This window comes from Stegodyphus dumicola, chromosome X2 (assembly GCF_044657685.1).
Source record: "Stegodyphus dumicola isolate Sdum_Otavi_A_Nest chromosome X2, ASM4465768v1".
NCBI classification, from domain to species: Eukaryota; Metazoa; Arthropoda; class Arachnida; order Araneae; family Eresidae; genus Stegodyphus; species Stegodyphus dumicola.
The window spans coordinates 69,681,820-69,700,842 of record NC_140781.1 but is presented as its reverse complement, the minus strand read 5'-3'; the positions used below and the strand labels follow the sequence as shown (position 1 = coordinate 69,700,842).

The following is a 19,023-nucleotide window of genomic DNA, read 5'->3' as shown; positions in this document are numbered from 1 at the left end:
ATACAATTAGATAATAAAATAGGAACACTGGAAGCACAACATAGTAGTCCGTAAAGGCCCATTCTGGAACAATAGGTGCTCCGCAACTTCTCCACGTTTCCCTCACCTTCCAAGCGCTCATCCCCCCCCGTTCGAACCTTCTCTTTCTACATCCATAGCCCTTTTCCTTTCTAAGCGCTCCTCTTCTTCACCCTTTCCCACCTTCTACTAGGGGCAGAGGGAAGGGCTTTTCAAAGCGGTTTTGTCCGAATGCTGACGAGAGGAACATTAATTATTATTTTACTTAATTATAATAAATTAACCGAATTTGAACAAAAAGATAGTTTTTAACGAAAGTTGGCGTTATATCATTATACCGTCTTAATTAATAAATTTGTTTTTCGTCTTCACAGAGAAAGTTTCTGTCACTTCCTTTAATAATTGTAGTTTAGAGATGTAATAACGATCATTGCTATTACTATTTTTAAAAATTTTATTTTATTTATGAGAACTGATCTTAATGAACAGATACCATTCCAAAAATGTTAATGGGCAAAATATTAATATTGGTACGATATATTTGCAGGTTACTTGGCCTAATAATTGATTGTAACATGTTCGCAAAGACACATTTTTTAACACCGAAAAGAGGGAACTTACCAAGAATTTCCTGTTAAATTTCCTGTAGTGTTAATTTATTTTAAGACATTAAATTGCATTGAATTTTATGGTACAAGTAAATTTTCCCCAAAATCAAACTGCTGTTTGTGTCAGTAGCAAGTTATGTTCTATTTTTCCGTGCAAAGTAGTATTTGAGCGTGTCAGTAGTGAAAGTGACCAGTGAACAAAACTCAACCAATAATTTATAGGGTCTGGTCTTCTTAGGTAGCCTAAAACTTAGGCCAGATCTCTAACGGTCACTTGGTGAGTTACCAGTACGTCTTATAAGTACCACAAAGACAAAGAAAGGGTGTTACAGTACCCTTTATTTAACTTGAATAAAGTTTAACAGTCAGCACCGACTCGTACTTACAGAAGCTTTGGCTTTAAATCAAAGATATTCCATTCGAAGGTATTCAAGGGACTTACGCTTATTCTTTGTTTGTTATTACGTTTATTTAACTACAGAATCCTCGACATCATGAAAATTCTAAGCATGATGCAGCGTCATATTCTTGTCCTCGCTGTGGAAAGACTTTCACGAGGAAGGACATCTTAGCCTGCTATTTGAAAATTCACAATAGACAAAGAAAGCGGGAGATTTAAAATGTTGCCCCTGCTGTTAAACATCAACAGATTGAATCAGAGCAACCTACGGTGGAGCTTCCTGAACAAGTCGAACCTATCCGGCTTATAAACTTGACTGTTTACCAAAACAGATGTATCTAGGTCAAATGAAAATTTTCATGAGGAAATTTTTTCATGAAAGTTTCTATGACGTAACTAGGGTACCCTATGGTTATCATTTTACATGTTTATAGCCGGAAACAGAAGAAACCTTTAGACGTACAGACTTACGTACAGTACATGCAAAGCTTTCCCTGGTGATAAAAGCTTTGCGTGTGTTCGATGGAGATCAGTTTGCTTCAAAACATCATGATGCTTTGTAAAGACTACGTTATTTCGAAGCAGGAGATGAGAAAAATGAGTAATGCTTTGCCGGGACTCGATCCACAGACCTCTCGAATACACATCGAGCGGGCTGACCACTACACTACGAAAGCATGCTAAGAAGGCGGGAGAAATACCTTATATACTCTCCCTTTTTAAAGGGCGACTGGGGATTAGGGGAAGTCCTGGTGGCGGAGAAACATTATCCACCACCATTCTTTTAGTTCGGACGCCACTGTAGAGACATTAGGTTATTTCAAAGCAGGAGATAAGAAAAATTAGCAGTGCCCTCACCGGAACTCTAACCACAGACCTCTCGAATAAGCGTCGAGCGTGATGACCACTACACTACGAAGGCATGCGAAGAAATACCTTATAGCTTGCCGTTATTAATTTCGCAGGATTTCAGCTTAGCCCAGACTGTTCCATTGTTAAAGAATTAGCTTTCCAAAATATTGACGATTCGTACTATGGTCACTGAATATTTATACCTCCTAAGCCATTGAAAAAATTCAGAACAAAGCAGAAGATCATTTCTTTCGTGGGTGGAACACAACATACATGCTAAGCTATGGTGAATTTTTTACGAAAACCTTCAAGCGATTCTACGTTATTTACTAGATTGCTATCATGTAGTATTTGCAAAAGCATCGGAAAAATGTAAAAGTTTTAGATCAACTGTCTGATCATGAAATTTTAAATCTGGATAATATTTGTTACCCTAAGGATTTACCGCCAGGTCCCGTTAAATGTAGATTTTTATTCTCTAAATTACTCGCACTGTTTTTATTCAAGCCAAACACTTTTGCAAAAAATATTTCAAATACATACCAGTGACTTAAGCTAAATGGTATCATTCTGCGTCAGTATGCCAACATGTGCAGATCGACACTTATATGAATTAGAGCTGTTTCCTAAAAAATTAAAAGTAAAGCAAATATTCTTCCAAATTGTACAAATCCTCTAACTAAAGCTGTCTGTAAATGTACTATTAATGTATTGCGAGGAAATATTCCTTTAACTCAAAGCCAAATGCAAAATCTTGCGCCTTGCCTCCCCCCAACAAAACTGTGCCAGTTAGCGAAGAGGAAGTTTCCGTTGTACCCAAAGCGACAAAGATCTTTTAAATTTTATTATTTCCAGCAGCAATAATCGCGCTAACCTTGTTATTCAATGAAACACGGTAGAAAGCTCATCTTAGTTCTGTTTTTTCCATGCATTTTGAACAAAAACAACATCTGGCGGATAATTATTTATCGGATTTGGACAAACAAATGAAATCAGTCCTCAAAATGTCTAATTTAAACGTCAATAAACGGTCACTCAGTATATCCTGAAAGTAAATAAAGCATAAAGAAAGAAATTTGTAAGGTTGAAGGCAAAACAAACAAAAAATTAAAAGAGAAATTTTCAGATGATAAACCTTGTATTTTGTTAGACATTTTACATTCAGCCCAAGTTACTGGAAAACATTTGGACAGAGATTTACTTAACTTTCTTCAGCAACATAGTGATAAACTGTCTTGAGAGTTGATAGCATATCGAAAAGTTGTAACAAACACCAACATCGTTGAATTAGATAACGACTTGCTTCGAAGCAGAAGAAAAGCTCCTTGGGATTGTTTTGTGTTTGTTTTCTATGATATTTCTAACGATATAAAAATTTCCTTTGAAGTATGTTCAAAATAACATAAAAATCCTTAACAACCCTGGTAAATATTGCAACCTAACGATGTAAAGAGATTGTATGCAAAAAAGAATAATTGGATTTCATATTAAAACTGATTTGAACTTCAAATATTTTCTCTTTTTTGTTTTTGCTTTGTTTTGTTTTAATGATAGAAGGCTTCAGAAAATATAAATCAAATCACTTTTATTTATATAAAAAACAATTAATAATAAGTCGAAAAACACTATCTTTATGTTGTATAAAACTTTAACTTAGAAGACTCATAAGAAACCTTTTCTTTTATTACAAAAGTTTTTAGAGGGAAAAATAACCTCTTTTGTAGGACATTAAACTTTGCTTTGCAAATTGTAGAATCATCTGAAGTAACATTATTTTACAATGTAAAATCCAATAGATTTCTATAAGCATAGATTAGACATTAAAAGCAGAAAATTACCTTTTATTTATTAAAAGAATTTTATTTTTAAAGGTCGAAAAAACTCCTTTTTGCTTCATATAAACTTTAACTTTAAAAGAGGAAAACTGCATTTACATTTATGTTATGAACTTAATTTTCAAACACATGAAAATGATCTAATATTTTATCTGATATATAAGTATAATTCTTAGATGTCAGGGCGATCTTTTTCTTTTCTTTAATTAAAAATTGTTAATTTCAAAACTTATTCACTATATTCGGTTTTTTTTTGTTTTTTTTTTTTTGTTGTTGTTGTTGTTGTTGTTGTTGTTGTTACAACTTTGTTTAAAAGAAAAAGAAGAAGTGAAATCGATTTTCAAGGAATTTATGTTAAGAAAGGGGGGGGGGCAAAATATGTTAACTCTAGACAGTGTTTCTGGAGTTTTTAATTCAGTAATAAATGCAAGTTGTAAATGTAAAGAATTTTATTTTTTAAATAATTTTAATGCCGTATATTTTACGAAACAATTATACAACTAAAAATATTTTTTCTTTATGAGATATTCTATAATAAAGTCTATTGAGAAACCTTGGCATCTCTTAATACATAATAGACGTAGTACTGTCCACGGACATTTGATGTGGGTCTTTGAAGCGTTTTTGTGTTCCATTCTACGTACTGAAATTGCTTAACATATGTGGGAATGTTATCGCCATAAAATTCGGCTGATATGCTATACGAAGCAAAAAATTCTAAAGTACCTGCTTGGTGGCTCCCTTTAAGATTAATTTTAGGAGAATTCTCTCAAATTTGTGTGTAATAAGATTGGATGCGATTTTTTTGCATATGTCCTATAGTGTGACCAATCCTTTCCATTGAGCAGGCATACGGATGGTAAAAACTGCCGTGTGAAATCCTTGTGTTGAAAATAACACTGCATTGAGATATAGAAGTTTTCTCCAATGACTACAGTACAAAGCCTCAAAGAACCTCATATGACCATGACGAGAACTAAGTTGGAGGAATCAAAGTCCAGAGATTGCCAGACGAAAGGCTTCAGTGCGGTTCTCCCGTCTTAGTAGGCACTAAACTTCCGTTGCCAAGAGATATGTACTCTCTATGATGAATGCGCACCACATCACCCAAGTCCGGACTTTTCATTTCACAAATGAAAATGAAGGTAGGGGAAGGTAGGAAAGTGGAGAAAGTTGGTAGGGAATTTAGCGTAATTTGATTATCCATTCCAGCTGTGTTTCAAAGCTGCTTTGTTTTCATAATTTTATTTCTCATCAGTTACCATTTTCAGAAGCAAACTAGAAATGCAGAAAAGAACAGTTATAAAGTTAAGCTCAAAAAGAGTAAATGAGTATTGTTGCGTTTCTTTGTACGGATTTGTGGATTTGGAGTGATTGAAGACAACACTTGATGAAGAATAAAAACGCAATTTACTAGCCAGTATTATTCAGGACAATTCCAAAATAACGTTTACAGTCGTTGAAAAACTACGACAAACACGCTGAAACAATCAGCGATACAGCCTTCAGGCTATAACGGTGAAGACAGCTTCACGGCAAAACACCAGAGTGGAGCTCCCGACTCTGTTCTGTCGTTCTCGGAACTTAACGTACTCTTGAGACTCTCCGCGCTACAACTCGCGATGCACTCGACAATGCACTCACTAGACTCGCGATACTCTCGACGACCAACCCGACACTACACTGACGATCAACTCGCTAGACGAGGCACTGATTGACTGACTGACGAGACACACTAAACTCACTCACTGACTGCATAACAATTTTAAATAATACAAATTAAAGTTCAGAATTAATTTCAGTCGCGGGCTTTTCAATAAGTTATTCCCGGGTCAAATACTCTTTCACTGCAATTCTCGGATGTATTTCTGTTTTGCATATCACATTTTGAAGATTCAGGCCTTTCAGACTTTTCATCCACAGAGAGATCTGAAACAGTTTGTTCATCACTCTGTAGTTTATGCGCATCATGTGTACAGTTCACCGCGGTAATTTCAACAGTTGGTACATGCTTATTTACCTCTATTTCCTGAAAGCCAGTTCCGATGTTTGCACCAAGGGCATGAATAGAATCCGATATTTTAAAAGCAGAAGTATCCTACTTTAGAATCAAGTTTGTGTATGTACAAATTGTTATTATGAGACACATCCTTAGTTTGAGAAGTGGTTGTACTTTCTTGCAATAGTGGAACACTATGCTTAAGCTGTACATCAGCTTCTCCCATCTCTGCATCACATACACTTTCAGATGGTTCAATACTTGCTAACTGCCAACTTAACAGTCGCATTTTCACTTTCTTCCAACTCTACTTCAGGCACTTGGGAATCAGGAACTTTTATTTCCACGAATTATTCCTTCATCTTTTCAGATGCTGTACTAGCCACTTCTTTTATTTCTTCATCTTTAGAAACAGGATTATCACTTTCTTCCATCTCAACTTCAGGCAGTTGAAGATCAGGAGCTTCTTTACCGTCATTCATTTTTTCATCTTTTCGTTTTCTTTCTTCTGTTAAGATGTTTTATCCTTAATTTCTTCATCTTTCTCAGACACTTCATTTACTTCCTTCATTTCTTCATTCTTTGATTCTTCATATGCTACATCTCCCATTTCTACATCTTCTTTTATAGCTCCAGTTTCTTCTGCAGGCTCCACTTTCATCGGTTAGAGTTGCTCCGCTGCTCTTCTTGGCCGGTTTTCATCTCTTCCAGTACCGCTTTCATCTCAGCCGCCACGTCTTCATATTCAGCTTTTATCTCAGCCTGATCTCTTCATATCCAGCTTTTATTTCATCATATCCGGCTTTTATCACTACCGTCATCTCTTCATATCCAGCTCTTATCTCTTCCAGTCCAGCTCTTACTGGCATTCCTGATATTCACACGCAAATCCCAATTCTTACACCATTTGTTGCGTTTCTTTGTACGGGGTCTTGGATTTGGAGTGATTGATGACAACACAAAAATAAAAACACATTTATTAGCCAGTATTACTCAGGACAGTTCCAAAATCACGTTTAGAGTCGTCGAAAAACGCAACAGTATTTTACATGGCATGCTGACTAATCGTCAAGGTAAAAAAAAAGTTCTTGCTGTTTTGGATAGTCAAAAAGAAAAAGTCATGAAACAAATAATAATCACCGCTAATTCTCAAAATAACCACCATCGGCATCCAGTGTCTTTTGCCAACGAGTGACTAGCTGTACAATGTCATCTCGGTAAAACTCAGGAGTCTTGGACGCAAAGAAGTCTGTGAGGGCCTTTTCGAGGTCTGGCCGGTCGTTGAAGGATTTATCACGAAGATGATTGTCCAGGGAATGAGAAAAATGGTAGTCTGTTGGCGCGAGATCTGGGGAGTATGGTGGATGGGGGTAGTGTCTCCAATCTCAGTCGCTGGATGGTTTCCCATTCCTCCCGAGCCACATGCGGCCTCGCATTGTCATGGAGGAGGAGTACACCCTTACGATAGACCAATGCAACATTCCTCTTTATGCAACACTGCCTGATGCACACATTCCAACTGCTGCGAGTACAAGCCTGCCGTGATGGTTTGGCCTACTGGCAGGAGCATAGTGCACTACCTGGCGACTAGTCCACCAGATACAGAGCATGATCTTGCGTGGGTGGAGAGAAGGTCTCGCAGTGTGAGGCACAGGGTCCCGTAGTGACAGTTACTGTCCGGAAAGCCTGGGTGTGTCATACTGGACCCACGTGTTTCATCGCTGGTAAGTACTCGATCTAATATGGATGCATTGCGTTGCCGAATAAGCAATGACAAACAGGCAGCGACACGCAGTTGCATGTTTGCATCGGGGGGTACCCACTTGCTCAGCTTATATGTCTTTCCTATGAGGTTCAAATGGAGTCTGATCATTTCACCCGATACCTGGAAGTTGCAGTAAGCTCACCACATATTCGGCTAGTGTCACTCTCTATGGCTGCTCTCAGGGCCTCATCGTCCAGCACTTGCGGCCGACCGCTGTGTGGTGTATCACTAAGACACATATCCCCGGACCTGAACTTCTAAGAACCATTACCTAACGGTTCGTTCGTTAACGGCATCATCCCCAAAGGCCTGGAAATTGTGGCGACTTGATTCTGCTGCTGGCAGACCCACTTTAAAATTATACATTAAACAACTCTGAACGAACGTCCTTTGACGCGTTTATTTTAATCAGTCACTGTGTTAATAGAATTTCAAGAGCACTATATGTTATGTTTGAACTTTGGAACTTTGTGGCTATACTGGCTTTCAGCAGGCAAATTTTATCCTGCTCTTGCCAGTTCCTGATGTAATCCCATATAGAGCCTAACAGAGAATATTTCTGAAGGGATGTTTGAAGTCCAGTTCCAGTTCTGATGTTAAGCCACGAGTAGCTTGAAAATTTGCTCGCTTTGTTCCAGCTGTCGTCTTATAAGGTGCTTATAAGGTCCGAAGGACAAACTAGGAAATGGAAGCGGCGTAACCAATAGTCTCGTGTGACGCGGCTATGCATCGGGTTGGCTGTCCAAGACGAAGTATCTAAAATAAACTTTTACATGCAAAACTACTAGCAAAATGGCATGTAATATCACAAGAATAAGATGTTTGAAGTACCGATGCAGCGCGCTTTTATACTCTTCGTCAATGTTCAGACACCCATCCTAACCACTTCATCGCCAGATCTGGCGATGTTGGGGTTCACTCTTCCAGTGTCATATCAGAAACGGCAAGAACTTTTTTGGTTACCTTGTACTTCCAGTTTGTTTAATCCCAACCCATTTCCAACGCGTTCTTATACTAATCCTGTAAACTCTGAAAGATTAAAATTTCCTGAAGAGAAGAAAAGAATTTGAGGTAAGTTATAGGCTATATCTCGCACAACTGAAGCGGAATGTATGCTATCTAATGGTAACTTTCGTGCATTTTATTACATATATAGCTTTGAAACTTTCTCATATAGTATTCAATATACTAAATGTCATTTCGTATTCAGCGACATGGGAAACGTTTTCGAGAAAAAATCTGGGGGGGAGGAACACTGTTTATGCGAAATATGGTTTATTTCTAAGCTATTATTTACATTTAGAATGTTTTTATGATAAAAGGCGTCTAAATGTAGAAGATTCTTCGCTTTATGCAATAATGAATCTGCCTTTCCGCGAGAGATCGTGGAAATCTTTAGTTCAATGTTTTTTAATGGTGCTGCACCCCCCAAAATATATTTCAGATGACGCCAGGTAAACCGATTTATGAATAAATCACTCAACTCTTTTTCAGATGTATGTATTTCCTCAAAAAATGCCATAAACTATGTATCGACTCCACCAGTATCCATCATGTAACGAACAAATTTTATTCATGGGATTCCTAGGTATAAAATTTTATCGCTGAATGTGCGTTCTGACTTTTCATGCTGAATGAAAAATGCTGAAATGTCTTCTGAAGCTATATACATTTCAGCCTAATTTTAAAAGCAACAATGGGTTTTTATTGTAATTTCTCTCCATACTTCTGTTTAAAATATTTCTAAACCTTTTAGCAGAAAATATTTTACATGACGTTTTTCACTCTTCTGTTGATAATCAAAGCACGAAAAAATAGTTTTATATAATAATACATAATATTTATTAGCTTAATCGTGTGATAGCTGACTTAAATATAACACTTTAATTTAAACATCGAAACTACCTACATCGTATCCTTACACAATGTTTATATTTAATAAACTTACTCTCGGAAGCTAAATAAATGAAATGGAGGAAATAAAATATTCCATTTTTAATTCCTGAATGAGAGCCTAACAATCGTTTTGTGGTATTTCCAATAATTATTTCTCGAACTTTCATGAAGAACCTATGCGAAGTCCATCTTCGTATAAACACTCCTCAGGAGCTATGCGAAGTTAGAACCAGATATGCCAACCAGATATTTAGAATTTCAAGAGCACTCTATTTATAACCTTAAAAAGAAGATAGAAGCTCGTTACCTTTCATTTGTTACGACTCTGCCTAAAATAAAGGCAGAATTTATGCAACTCTCTCACCATGATTTTTAATTCATCATTAAAGGTCAGTGATGGCAAAGAGAAAAACAATTGCTTATTTTTTGAAAGATGAATAATTTTAAACAAGTTAGAGATGGTAATAATTTCATCTTTTCTGTCAATATGAAGACTGATCAATTCTTTTTAACTTGTTAACTGTTGGTATTCTTAGAAGCAGTAAATATCCTTTTTACGTCAATCCAGTGCGAAGTTAAGCAATTTCACGAGAGCTTTCTGAAGTGTTTTTGACTTTCACCTAAGTAAATAATTCTTAAAAAAGTATCCTTTTAGAAGATTCGTTTGTTTGTCATCGTAGGAAAATGAAAACTACTTTTGTCGATCTGAATTGCGAAATTGGGTTGTTTTTTTTTTCAATATGTTTTGTTTAATTTAATTTAAATTTTATTGAATTTATAACATGAAGTATTCCAAACTGTATCGCTATTCATTACCAAAATCATTGTTGCGTTGAAAGTGATGGTTATGTAACAGATCTAACTACATATATAGAGAACACGAAGTGTAAGTGCAGAATATGAATTTTAATGAATCTTTACCTAAAATATAACAAGATGATTGATGAACACATGTACGTCAACCTATGACTGTGAAAAACTGCGATAGATAAATATAAAGATGGCTTAGTATCATAATCTGTTACATTAACGTAGCAGCTTTAAGTCTCAACAAAATACTTAGTTAAGGTCCTGCTTCCCGTTATTCGATATAAAAATATGGTTGATGAACACATTTATGTCAACCTGTGACTATGAAAAACGACTTTAGTTGGATAATTCTGCATTCACAGAGAAGCAAGCGGTAACTTTGACGATCATGATGACCCTCCAGCGTAAGGTCCGTCGGCAGGCACTTGACTACGGTTTGATAAGTTGCCACTTAGTTCTTTTCTTTTTCAGCGTTGCGAAAGGAAAATACAAATTTCCTAACAGTAATAAATTGCGGACTAGCGTGTTTAATTTGTCACCATTTCACTCACACTGTTCTCAAATCATGGGGAAGTAGGACCTTTACTAAGTACTTTCATGCCACTTAAAACTGTTAGGCAATATAACAGATTATGATACTGAGCCATCTTTATACTTGCTCAAAGCTAATATTTCCTGTGTCAGTTACAGGTTATATTTGCAAAACATATTAAACTGCATTTAGACATCAAGACTCGTTGCTATGCGATCTAATGAACTTTAGCATAACAGTTATTCTTAAACAGGAGTTTAACAGTTGCTAAAAACGGTTACACTTGCTGGTGGTATAATACCCATACCCAAATCAGAAGTGAATGATACAGAATACCATTTCAAAGCATCTTGGACCTGCACCTTCTTCATTACGTTCTTGTTTGACAAAATAATTTCCAAATTTTCTAAACAGTTTCAAAGTTTCTTTTATAAAATCTGCATTTAGAATTGTGTCATTTTCTTCATTATCAGTACACTCTGTGGGATTAGGAGTCTCAAAGGCAACCTCTAATGTTTCATCTTCATTTAGGATTTTGTTAATATCTACAAACGATAGATCGTAGATTCATTCTTCCGCCATTCGTACGTACCATTGTAATGATGCTGGTAAATTCAGTTGTGTTAGAGATCGTAACTTTTCACATTGTGGCATTTTCCAACATGAGCATAAAATTGCTAGTTTTAATTCAGTTAACGCTAATCTAACTTTATTGATACAATCTGTAACTGAGAATTTCTTCCACACGTTAATAGCTGTTAATGTTTCACCACTCAATTTGTTTAGAACATGTTGGAATGTTCATTTTATGTAGTATGTTTTAAATGTCACAATTATATTGTAGTCTAGCGTTTGTAACAAAGTATTTGGTTGCAAATATTAAATGTGTACATTTGAGTGTTGCAAAACAAAAGGGACAGGTGCATTGTCAAACATCAGAACTTTATATTCGAAACTTTTCACATTGATATAATGTCTGGCTTCTGGGACGAAACATTTGTAAAACCATTCTGTGAAGGCAGCAGTGGTCACCCAGGCCTTCTCCTTTTCTATCCACTTTTCACTGAACGTGCCTTTAGGGCTCGATTTACCTGAAGTGCTTTCTACATATGATCTTCTGGAACAATAGAGTAAAGTAATAAGGTCACACAACTCTCATCAACCTTAAACCTCCAGTATTATTCTTCGATTTGGATACGTACGTTCTATTCGGCCTTTGATTCGAAAAGAAACCCTTTAGGAAAGTACTCTCCATTTTCAATAATTTTAACAAATTCCTGAGGGAATACTACAACAGCCGATTAATTTGCAGATGCAGTTTCACATTTAATTTTTATATTATGAAGAGTGTGCCTTTTTAAAAAAGCTCTGTTAATCGAAACTGCTCTTGCACAAAATTCATACTTTCTGTTTAACTGCGATGAAGTGCTTAGCACTTTTTCTTTGATTTGTCTGTAAATTCTTAGTGCTTTTGCTGGTGGTATGTCTGCCTACTGGTACTCTTTTTTTATGACTTGTCTTCTATTCATATTACCACGGACATTTCGATTTTTCCTTGACTGTATATGAAGGTGTATAGATGAAGTATATATGAAGATGAGTTAACACTTACTTTCATTCCGCAGCATACCGACTTCGTAACTACTGCTTTATTTATTTAATAATTATTTCTTACAGTAGTTTCATGTACACTAAAATATTCCCCTGCAGATGTAGCAACGTGTTCATTTGCAAGGTAATCTAAACTACGAATTTTAATTTCCGAATAAAACTGTTTTCCTTTTCGGTTTGGTACTAGGCGACTTAAGAGATATTATGTAGAGGGTTGCCAAAAGATATATCAGTTGTTATTGATAAAAAGATGGAAAAATTTGTAAATTTAGAATTTATTCACTTTGGGAAAAATTAATAAATTTATATATGCATGATAGTACCAAAGAACCCGGGTTCGAATTTCGCAGAAAGCATGGCTGTAACTGTCCGTCTCTTCATAACAGGTAACGGTGGCTCACCTAAGATACTTCGACAATAAAGTGGCCTTTAATTACGAGGATATTATCCCAGACGTGAATCACCCAAATGTAACCCAAAGAAGGTTATCAGAGGAATTTAAAAAATCGGCAAAGAGATTTTATCAATGAAAGTAGTGGACAATTAATCAGTTCCTGACTAATTTAATTATGAATTAATAAGTAATTTCTCAAGCTGATAAAATAAATTTATTTCAATATCATTTCTTTTTAATAGCTTTATTCCGTAGCATGTATTCCGTAGCACACCTTTTGGAATGTGCTAGTTTCTCGTGACCTAACCTTGCGTAAAGAGTATTGTCCTCCGTTAATTCCTATATTATTCAGGGTTTAATAATTGCAATTGCATAACTTTATTAACTCCTTTGTGTTAATTAATTAATCATAAAAACTTAATTCTCAATTTCATTGGATTTTTTTGGCAAAAAATGCAGTGACTAGAAGCAAATTACATTGGATACGTAATTGCGATAGCTTTCATAGCCAGTAAGTCTTAATATCTGAATTAAAATTTTTTAAATATGGATATATGTGTTGAAAGGTAAGTATATAAATTTCTTTTGCAAATCAAGAAGCTTTTTAATCATAAAAACTTTAAATTTATTCTGATAAAAGTTTTTTTAATTAATTACTACATTATTAATTTTGAATTATATTACTTTTTAATTTATATTACATAATTTGAAATAAAGTTTGAGGTGGGTGGCTTCTTTACATCCTAAATGATTTTACTCATCATAAATTAGTTAAAATTAGAGAATAGTTTGTTTGTTCATTTATTTATTTATTTAAATTCAGATGAAAGGTTTGATTTGCATGATGGTGCTAAAATCAGGTGAGTAAAAGCATTAAAAAGAATGAACAGATTTCTTAAATTCTTTCTAAAATTCTGTTATCTTCACATAGTGAAAGGTAGGTCTTATCCATTGAGCATGGGTGCAAAAAGTGGAAACGAAAATAGTTATTTATATATCTCTGAGGAAAGCTGTAAAATTATTTGACAAGTTTATCATTTAAAGCTGAATTAAACGTTTTCCCTAGCAGAACATTTAGTGTTTTACTGTAAGAGTAAGAAAAGCAGCCTTAATTAATGTACTTAATAAAACTATTTTAATGTTAAGATAGCTTAAATTTAAGAATGCTGATTAGAAATTTTGTGCATTTGCAGAGAGAGTCTACAAAGGCAGTTTTGTAATTGTTGGGGGGGACAAGTACACATCTAGCCTGGCGGACACCCTTTCTGAGGATTTCCAGGAGAAAGCCGAGGCTTACAAAGAAAGGGTAAGTGTTCCTATTCTTTTATATTAAATACAAACAGTCATTGTTTGAAGCTAAGAATAAATTGCAGTTAGATATCTATTTAAGTAACTTCCCACAGCATGGTGACTTTAAGTTCCGCATCTTGATCACCAGCTTCCAAAACTTTGCATAAGTCACCTAAGTATTCTGTAGCCTTTATGAAGCCAAGAATGGGCACTCCCTGATCTTTACCTGTGGCATATCGATATACACGAAGATTTTTAACTGAACTCACAAAATTTTGAAATATGACTGGTCTACATCATTTCAAACAAAGATCCTTTACTGTTCTTATCGACAGAATGTGTCATCGTCGAGTGTTTGTTATTCAAATGGCAGCATCGAAGATTCCTATGCTGCACAGGGTTCATTTCGAAAACTTCCAGTAAAATTCCCTGTGATGGTGAACATTTGGGTCACCCCGTAAAAGTTTTGTCGTTGTCGTTGTTGTTCTTTACAATGTTTGTATTCCAATATTTTTTCTGTAGATGATTCTGAACTATTTTTATGTTAAAGTTAGATATTAGCAAATTTTATTTTGATATCAATTGCTTCCTCAAAATAATGGCAAAGAGTAAGTAAATACTTTGAACTTTACTTGAAGATAAGAATTTGTGTGATTATCTAAAATAACCGATATTTCCAAGCGAAGCTAACGCATCAAAAACTTCTGGCCTCGCTCGAACTACCCTCGACCTTGACAACAAGTTCTCAATATAAATGCTCTTATTTCTGTCATCGCGGCTTATCGCGCTAGATTTCAAGTACCTAACGAAGCGTGAATAAAGTGGTGTTGAATACTTTAAATTTCTTTATTAATTACTAGATTAATTTATTCTCGGTGAATCCTTGCGTAATTGGTGTTGAATTGTTTTTGATGAGCGGAATGATTTCGTTCACTTCAAATACCAAGGATTTTTGAGTTAAATTTTCCACTTTCCAGTCTTTTAAAGCATTTCGTGTCATCCAAAAATATCTCAGATTATTTATTTATTATTATTGTTTAATATTAAAAAGTTTGTACCAGTTTCATGTATATCTTTTAATTCGACTGGCAGTTTTTAATATTTTTTTAATGCGTTTTATGTTAAAACAGTTTCCTTTTTCAATAAAAGCAATAATTTCGAAACATTTTATACTGAGTTAATTTGTTTTCTTAATTATAAATTATTCGATTTATCTCTAATTAAATCATTGTTATAACGTTTCTGTATATTTAAATTAATGATATAAATCTTTTTGAATATGCGTATATTTAGGCAATTTCTACTTCCCGTTAGTTTTATTTTGAGATAGTCCAGCAAATCGATCTTATTAATATTTATCGATATTTCATGGCATGCATTTGCGATAAGTTTGAACTGGTACTGCACTAATAAAAAATAATAGTTAATATTAAATAAAATAAAACAGCTACGTTACATACATAGTACAGTGGTGTCAAACTGGTAAATCCCCTAGCATTTTGTGGCCCGCTTTTCTCGTGTAAAGATAAGCACCCTCAGTTAGGATTCTTTACATTCTCAGTTCGATTGCAATGAGAAAACTCGCCTTGTTTTGGAATACGTTTATAGTATGTGAGCGGTTCTTTTCTGTAGACGAAAATTAATAACGCTAGAAAATTAGAAGCAGGCTGACAGATGAGCATGTATAATGCTAGATAATTTCTAGTAATTTTTCTCCAATGTTACAAACTTTATAAAAATTGAAACGCTGTTAATGTTAACGCATGAGATGGTGTAGCTGAAAGTTGCAGTAAGAAATAAAGAAATTTACAGCTATTTATATTAAAATATATTTTTCACTTTATTTTTTTTGTATGCGTCAAACCTTTTTTTAATAAATAAAAGAATGAGAATTGGCTGTCATTATTTATTCTCAAGCTTTGTTCCATTTGAAAAAAATTCGTAATTTGTTTTGTTTCTATTTTAAGTTAAAAAGTAACCTTATTTATTTTTTAATTAAAAGCATTAAAATTATTTGAAATTATTATCTCTCAAAATTTAATACTTAACTATCACTACGTTTGAATTACAAAATGCAACCAATATAAATTTCTTGCAGATACCTGCTTTTAGGTTTCAGACAGAAAATAAATATAAATTGGAATTTTTTATTTGCATTATTATTATTAATTTTATATATGTTTCGATAACTATTTAGTAAATCAAATTTTTAATTTAGATTAAAATTTTATCTTGGTTAAAAAAACTTTTCATTTTAGTTAAAAAGAAAATGGGCCTGTCAGCTGCTTTCAGATTGCGCATTCGGCCCGCATGCAATTTAAGTTTGAGATAACTGTCGCAGCAGACAGGCATAGAATTTTCTTTACTTGCTATGTACCCGAACACTTTAATGAAGGAAATTTTGCTTTACGAATTATATTTATTTTCACCACTTTCTGGTAATTTTGAATTTTAATTTTTAATATTGTACCTTCTGCGCTGTATTACTGTACTTTTAAACGAATGTTAAATCTGAATTTTGTGCTTTACGCTCCTAAATTTCATACGCAACATGTTTTATTATACGTACCCAACAGAGCAATCGTACACCTTGTAAAACTGAGAGATCAAACCAGCCAGTGAAGATAATGCTATTAAAATTTTATTTCATTACAAATAGCAATCATTTAATTTAAGTAATAACTCTTGCTCTAATTTTCTTGCAAAAATGGGAGGAAGTTGCGTATTACTCATTTTTAGATTGCTTTGGAATTTTCGCTTTGTTAGCTTAAAACTTAAATAATAAAAAAAAAGGAAAACAAAAATGCATTAACACCTTAATGAATTCTACTACGTACACCTTTTAAACGAATGTTAAATCACGTGCGTAAATAAGTAAAAGACTCTCCATTATACAAACTACCTGAAGGCAGAAGATAATAGACAGTCCATTATATAAACTAATGAAATACAGAAGTTAAGAAACTATCCAGTATATAAATTAACTTATGACAGAAGCTAATTAATACTTTCTTTTTTTCAGTATTCAAGGGGGTGAATCAAAACTTTCTCCCATATGACTGAACTTTGTTATTTTTAAAATAGATCAATATTTTTTAAATTATGTTTTCTGTAAAAGAGAGAAAGAGAGTTAAGCAAAAATATTCTTTAACTACTTTTAATTTGAGCTCTTTCGAGTTTCGGAAATATCTTTTTTTTTCTCTTTTGCCATTATCCTTTAGAGATATTTTGAAAGGTATCATTGTTGATGCAAAAGCAGTTTCAAATAATTTGCATAAAAAAAGAATTCATTTGAATGATAAGAAAGGCATATTATATGAATAATCATCAAGCAAAACCTGAAGCATATCAAACAAAACAAATTATTCTGATCGAGGATAAAACAATCAAGCACTGTCGTGAGGATTAATGTCACTAAGGATTACTTCTCTGAGAGGGGGCTGTTGATTTGCAAGCTCTCTTGAGTCTTGGTGTGCTCCTTAATCCCTTCTACGTGAACGTTCCCTAATTTGGATTGGACAGAAAGCCTCAATCCCTGAATAATAAATGTTTACTCCGTATGCCAATGCGCACTATCGACGGATCAGTTAAGAGTATTAAACCAAATTTATGTGCCAATATCTTTGAACATGAGTGCAACTATTGACTCAGTCTTGATCTATGAACTGTGTCTGAAAGCATTGTTACTCATCATTATTGTCACCAGAACTGATCCAAAGCTAAAGTAGTTAATTTAATCTAATGGCACTTGCATAACTTTTGACAACTAAACAAGCGTTTTCTGAAGTATACCCTAAGTGCGACAATATTATAAGGTTCTTTTCTCTCAGGAAATTGAATTACCTCCAAAAGCTTCAATATTTACCACTTGATATAGCAGAACTTCCATATATACAAAATGTATTAGCTCGGTTTTAAGTGGTTTTACATACATAAGAGCTCATAAATTTTAAGGTGTTTTTAGGAAGAAATTGGAGTAGATGGTCTTACATGTACGAACTTGATATGCTGAATCCCTTTTCACAAGAAAGACATTTAAATTTGTCCGAATACTGCACTTTAATGTAACACTACGCAAATTTATTTTTGCTCATTGCAAAAGTTAAAGGATAAGTGAAAAACTTTCTTTATATATATTTTAAATGTTAAGCTGTGCGTACAGAAAGTTCCCTGTCTTGCCATATAGTATTTCAGATGCGCATTTTTAAGTGGGACGGATATTATTTTACGTTCGATTTAAACTATATAATACCTGATATTTTTAAGTTGTTAAAATGCATTTTGTCTAGTAAATTCAGATTATTTTTTCATTTGAAGTGAAAATAGGAAACCGATTAGAAGCCGAGTGGCCTAAAATTGCAACGTATTGGTAGCTTATAAATTTGTTGACAAAAATTAGTCGCCAAAATCGTCGCTAGCTTGACGATGTCTCGGCAATTTACCACGATAGCCATTTACTCAATGTTAGGCTTGCTCCTGTATTTTTACTTTTCCGGCAAAGCTTCGCTTCTTTAGATTTTCATGTTACATTATCCTAAGCAAACAAACAAATATATATATATATATATAAATGCTACAATTTCACTAAAGTTATTTAGATAGATATATACAAAATTCGTAACAGTAATGTAATTTTCGGAAGAAATCTTGAAAGGTCCTTTAAATAAAATATTTCAGATACATGATCACACTCATGTACACATATTTTTTTTTCCTTTTTATAGAATCACATAGAATTTGCACTGATAGTTACATATTTATTCAGAAATGGAAGTGAACCTATTTTTATTCGAACATGTAGAGCTAAAAATCTGGAAAACGCTTTTTAATTCAAGAATTCTTTAAAAAAAGTAGCATATTTTGAAGCAAAATTAGTACGTAATAATTCATTTTCACTTTGTGAAAAATTTAAATGGGATCACTCAATATGTTATAAAATAAAATTTTTAAGATATGTTTAATGTATAAAATTTTATAAACTTGTACCTAAATATGGATAAAACTCGTTTCGAG

At 33.9% G+C, this 19,023-nt stretch overlaps 1 protein-coding gene across 9 annotated transcripts in view; it reads left to right on the top strand.

The window, feature by feature from the left end:
* Positions 1 to 19,023, top strand: part of LOC118192271 (atrial natriuretic peptide-converting enzyme-like) — a 1,449,396-nt gene that overhangs the window by 1,264,454 nt on the left and 165,919 nt on the right. For 7 of the 9 annotated variants that reach the window (XM_085809975.1, XM_085809976.1, XM_085809972.1 and 4 more), the window contains one exon: positions 13,914 to 14,026. The exons of the other annotated variants lie outside the window; for them this stretch is intronic. In XM_085809975.1, the coding sequence (XP_085666101.1) occupies positions 13,914 to 14,026 (113 nt within the window). The remainder of the gene's footprint in view (positions 1 to 13,913; positions 14,027 to 19,023) is intronic. 9 annotated transcript variants of the gene reach the window in all.